Source organism: Echinops telfairi, unplaced genomic scaffold, assembly GCF_000313985.2.
Source record: "Echinops telfairi isolate 266 unplaced genomic scaffold, ASM31398v2 ScPeMD7_7424;HRSCAF=8462, whole genome shotgun sequence".
Classification (NCBI taxonomy): domain Eukaryota; kingdom Metazoa; phylum Chordata; class Mammalia; order Afrosoricida; family Tenrecidae; genus Echinops; species Echinops telfairi.
This window is the reverse complement of record NW_022111324.1, coordinates 93,010,104-93,015,821: the sequence shown is the minus strand read 5'-3', so window position 1 is coordinate 93,015,821 and position 5,718 is coordinate 93,010,104. Positions and strand designations below refer to the sequence as shown.

At 35.2% G+C, this 5,718-nt stretch overlaps 1 protein-coding gene across 1 annotated transcript in view; it reads right to left on the bottom strand.

The window, feature by feature from the left end:
• The window catches only part of TARBP1 (TAR (HIV-1) RNA binding protein 1), a 132,144-nt gene that overhangs the window by 6,976 nt on the left and 119,450 nt on the right, over positions 1–5,718 (bottom strand). Inside the window, exons 27-28 of the mRNA XM_045298216.1 lie at positions 4,216–4,297; positions 1,520–1,691 (exon numbers count right to left, since the gene is read on the bottom strand). Of these exons, the coding sequence (XP_045154151.1) occupies positions 1,520–1,691; positions 4,216–4,297 (254 nt within the window). The remainder of the gene's footprint in view (positions 1–1,519; positions 1,692–4,215; positions 4,298–5,718) is intronic.

Genomic DNA, 5,718 nt, shown 5'->3' with positions numbered 1-5,718 from the left:
TGATTTAAAAAAACCCAAACAAACAAAAATCAAAAGCCCCACGGGGCAGTGACCTTAATGTCTAGCACACAAGAAGCAATCAAATATCCATTGAATGAGTGGTTCTATAATTTAAGGCACCATGTCTTAAAATGTGTACACGAACCACCTAGAGCATTTGATATAAAAAGTACATCTTTCTAGAAACCTTCACCAGATGCGAATCTACAGGTGAGACCTATGAATTTATACTGTTAACAAATTATCTACAGAATTCTGAAAAAATATCACAATATTTGAGAAGTGTAAATATAAGGGGTAAGAGGGGGAAAGGGAACTCAAAGGAGAGGAGTGAGAGACTAGCTCAGAAAGATCCTATTTGAAAAGAGGTGTTTTCCTGTACAGCTTTGAACTTTAAGCTTAAAAGAATTGTTTGGCATACACCTAGTACGTGCTTTGTGTACTGAATGAACTGCAGAACGAACCAGTCATTACGGTAAAAGGACCTGGTGAAATGATGCACATGGGCTCTGAACACGATCTATGCGAGGAATACTGATGGCAGATGACGTGGCCTTAGGAAATTACAGTTAACAGGGCTGTTGATTTTTCTCTTGATACTCTCTTTACATCTTAAGCAATTAGATAAGTATCTCTTACATGTGACTTCTATGAGGTGGTCCTGGGTATGAAGATGACAGATTTTAAAACATTCCTGCTCATGCTGTACTTGTCTTATTTTTACACTACTTCTCTCCATAGCTAAACTAATCAGTGTTTTGACTAAGAATTCCTTCAATGCAAGGAGCTTTAAAAACAATTAAAAAACTTTCTTTGTCTTAAAATTGGCTCAGTGCTAGGATGATTCTATGTTTGGACTTTCTCAGGGATGAATTCTATTTTATTGTTGTTGAAAACTAGACATTGAATTGTTATAATGCGTTAATTCTAAGTCAGATTCTCCCTTTCTCACGGTGTTGTTTTTTTAATGTTGCAAGTTTAACTTGAGTTCAGCCTGTGTTTTGGATGACCTTTCCTTAAATGTGGAGTAACATCTCTTTCCGTGTTTGCAGATTGACTCAATTTTGGGACATTCCTTTAATATTTAACCAGACCACTTATAATTCGGCCACAGGCATGACCTCGTGCTCTCCCTGGCCTAGAGCAGTGGCTGAATGACTCTTTCACAGGAATCACCTGATTCATAACAGTAGCAAAATTAGAGTTACGAAGTAGCAATGAAAATAATTCTGTGGTTGGGGGTGGGGTGGGGAGTCACCACAACATGAGGAACTGTCTTAAAGGGTCACGGCCTTAAGAAGGTTGAGAACCACTGGCCTAAAGCTAAACCTGTGGTAAAAGCTTAGGACTTCTCAGGGTCTTCTGAGAAGACATTTTTTCACCAATAGTTTTTCTTTAAGTTGAGGAGAATTCACCACATCAACAAAAAAGTGTTTTTATCAGTCATCTGTTTCAATTAACTTAAATCAACAAACCTAATCAAGTTAACAAATGGGAAAAAAATAAACTTTTTTTTTACCTATATCCTGCTGATTCCAGTCACCTGGTTTTAATTCACAAAGTTCAGTTTGAGAGAAGTACCCCTGGAATCCCGCATCTAAAGGAATATCAGCGAATCTGGTAAATTTATCAATGGCAATCCATTCATCTTCAATAAGACCTGAAAGCCGTGGAAGGATGTAAAATATGGTCTGAAAAGAAAATTGTAAAATCTAAATTTTTCCTGTTAATAAATACACAACACACTTAAAATACAACTGAATTATTCTAGACAACCTCCCACACTATCATATCTAACATATTATGTACTTTCATTTATATCTTGTAGTAACTTTCTGGACATACTTCTCATTTTTTCTAAAAAGTTAGGGGATTAATTTAGGAAATCCTTGAGGGCAGACAGAGCTTCCACTCCTGTGTTCCCGACTGTTTGTAATACAGCATCTTACACATAGTATGTTCTAATAAAAACAAAAAGTATTTTGTAACTGATTAGTATGAATGTGGAATGAGGCTTAAACAAATATAATTCACTAATAACCAGATCTACTCTTGCTATCCTTAGATTAAATTAGAATCTGAATTTTATCTTGATTGTATATTAGGTGTGTGACCTTAGAGAGTACATTTAGCTTTTATTGGCTTCAACTTTTCCACCCTTGAAGGGTAAAATAATATTAAAAGAGAACTGGAAAGGGTTTTGTAAAATGCACAGTGCAAACAGCTTTTATTTAGCTACTATATAAACGATTCTCTTTTCCCTATTAAAAGAAAATCAAGACCCAGAAAATGGCCAATGGGAAAGAGATGTAGAAGCAGCAGCAGCATAGTATGCAATTTTAAAATGAGATAATAAGCAACTGCTTTCACTGTGCAAATCTTTCAGAATAAAGAGGTTTTCTTCACGTTTGTAACTAAATGTTTATAAGTATCCAAGATACTAGGCTCTAAATATATGGAGTTCCTGTGAACCATTAACTTTCATTATTTCATATACACATATAATTATGATTCAGATAATTCATGGAGAATAAATAATATATGAAAGTGAGGTAATTAAAGGAAGGAACAAGAGAAAGAGGGAAGCAAGGGACTTACTCCTGCTGGAGAACTGAATAGAAAAAGGTTGGCTTAACACTAGATAGTTATTAAAGGAGTCCTTCAGAAAGATGTCAAGCAAACCATTCTGGATGCTAAAGAACACAGAGCAGAGCATGTTAAAATACTTATTTCTATTTTCAAAACTAACAGTTAAGAAAAATCTCAAAAACATTTGCACTGAAGTAGAAAATATATGTTTATGTCCTATGATGTATATATATTTCAGGGAATACAAGAGTAAATCAAAAAGGCATTGCTTCAAATTCATATGAATTTTTACTGAACAAAACTACCAGAATGTGAAGCTATTGTTTCCTGACATTTTTATCTCTTTAGCCCTTCCCCAAAGAATTCCCCCCACAAAAGAATTTATACCAAAAGGAATTATATAGCAGCTTTGGCATCCTTGAAGGATTCAAATCATGTTCTTTTAAAATGTTCGAGTTTGGGGAACAAAGTCAGTCTCAAGGAGCAAGGTCAGGGCTGTAGGGTAGATAAGGTAAGGTTTCCCAATAAAATTCTAAAAGACAACCACTGCCACCTATGGGTATGTTGATGGGGAAAAAATTCCGGAGCACAATTTGGCTGGCCTTTTTTTCACCAATTTTTGTTTTCTTAAAACTTCTTTTTAATAAGTCCCCATGATTGTCATGTGTCAAGAAAATCTATCAAGGTTAGCCCCTTTGGAACTCTCCAAAAACTAGTTGCCATAACCTTCTGAGCTGATGTCTTTACTTGAATTTAACTGCTCTAGCAAATCCCCTCCATTGTTTTGAGTCGACCTTTTTGTGGAAGGCACCTGAACGAGACTAAGAGAATTTGTTTGCAGGTATCCAATGATCACAAAAACAGGTTTTGTTTGGAATAAATTTTTGAATAAATGAACTGAAACCCTAGTAGCAATACCTTTTGACTTACACTTGTACATAGTCATTCATTTCTAAAAGGCCAACTTATAAGTAATCCACCCCCCAACATTGCCTATATTCAGTAGCTAAAATTACTGACACTCCCAAGTTGTTCAGGAGTAGTCCTAGGCCAAATGTTTAAAATTCAAAGGCAGAACATTAAATAGACAGTACAAATAGTACAAATTTTAGTATTTAATACATCGAATTTTACAATATCAATATATTTACATTCTTAAAATTATATAAGCACATTCTGCTGCAATAAATACAATGATGTGTCATTTGCTAATCTATTTTAGTCATCCAGAACCTAAAAAGTGTAATTAAAAATAGGTAATTTTATTTTTTCTAACAATGGGCCTCATTGCAAAAGCTCACCTGCACCAATGTTTTCACTCATTTCCTTTTTTATATTAGAACAGATTTCTGTTTAATTAAATATTCTCTTCAAGTGTTTACAAGCCAGACCCTGCCTGAGAAATAGAAAGTGAAAATGACATGCCAATTTTCACTGCCTAAGAGTGAAATGCAAGCAAGTCATCTGCGTAGAGTGACAAAATTAAACTTAAAGCTTTAAAATGTTAAGGTGATGCTTGTAAGCAAGGAAAAACCAATAACCTAACCATAACCCTTCAACTATGAGGGAGCATCTATAAGGATTAAAGATAGATTTTAGAATTTATAAATGATATTCTCCACTCACCTCCAAACAATAATCCTTAAGTGGGTGAAATGTTGCAAAAAAGAAATGCTCTTGAATACGCTGCCAATTCTTCTTGGCATTCCTGAAGATTAAAAACATTATGAGGGGCAAAGATGTGGAATAACCCTGGTAAGGAGGCAAATTTATTTGATGTCTTAAAGACGCACTCTAGAATTTAGTACGGAAAACTAAATTTTATACACCCATTTCTAACATCAACACCCTTAAAACTAACAGCAAATTTTATTTTTGTTTTAGATCCATTAGCTTTTGCTTTTTAAAAATTAAATTTTGTTGTTAAACTTCACCTTTAAAAACCAGACAGAGAAATTAAATAACTGTAAAAGCCATACAAAAAACTTATTCTGCAAAAATGAAAACCCTGGTCTCTGAGCTCTAAGTGCAGAAATCAATCTAATAAAATGAGCAAATGGAAAGGAGTTTCCATCTTCATCTGAAACAGAAATACTGGGAATCCAGTTGTGGTCGCCAACTAACCACGATGGGGAAGATCTCATGGATTTGTACAACTTGGATGAAAGGATTCTGAAAAGGAACTACTTGAGAACTCTGGGGTCAGAATCCTCAACTCTCTCAGGCAGTAGGGCTTATTTTTTACTCCTCCAGAACAGAAAACCACATATTCTACTTTACACAATACTTAGTCAAACTGTTCCAACTAGCATCAATAAAACAAATTCTCTATGTTCTGGACTTATTAACAGTTATTTAAGTTCTAAAAGACAAAATCTAGAGAATAAATTTAATATAACACAACACTGCTGGGTAGCAATTTCAAGATTTCCTGCCCCCCGCCCGCTAGGAAGATCATCCTTTATTTGGCCAGTGTAATCTTCTTCACTCTGTGTCTATTCCTTCTCACCTCACTAGTAGCAAACAGCTGAGCTTCACTTATCACTGGAGTGAAAAATGCCCGACATTAAAAGATGTATCATTCTTCTTCTGCCACTGCCTTGCACCTTCTCCCTTCCCTTCACCGCTTTTCAAAGGGCAGCACCCCATCTATGCTCTAAATGTTTGCCTTCCTTCAAAACTTTTCTTCTCTAGTCTACCCTTTCCTTCATCCTTTTCAAAAGCACTAACAGGCCTAACTTTTCAGGAGACAAGGCAGTCTTATTAAAGCAGTGGTTCTCAACCTTCCTAATGCCGCGACCCTTTAATTCAGTTCCTCATGTGGTGACTCCCAAACATAAAATTATTTTCGTTGCTACTTCATAACTGTAATTTCGCTACTGTTATGAATCGTAATGTAAATATCTGCTATGCAGGATGTATTTTCATTGTTACAAATTGAACATAATTAAAGCACAGTGATTAATCACAAAACAATAAATAATTACTGTATATATTGTGAAATATTTGTTTCTAATTAAAAATAAATGAAATTTTGTCTTGAAGCATGGGGTAGCATGGGTAACAGTCTTCATGCCTGGTCCTCGTATGTGGGCGTATCTGCATGTGGGCAGACCCATCTGGAGATGG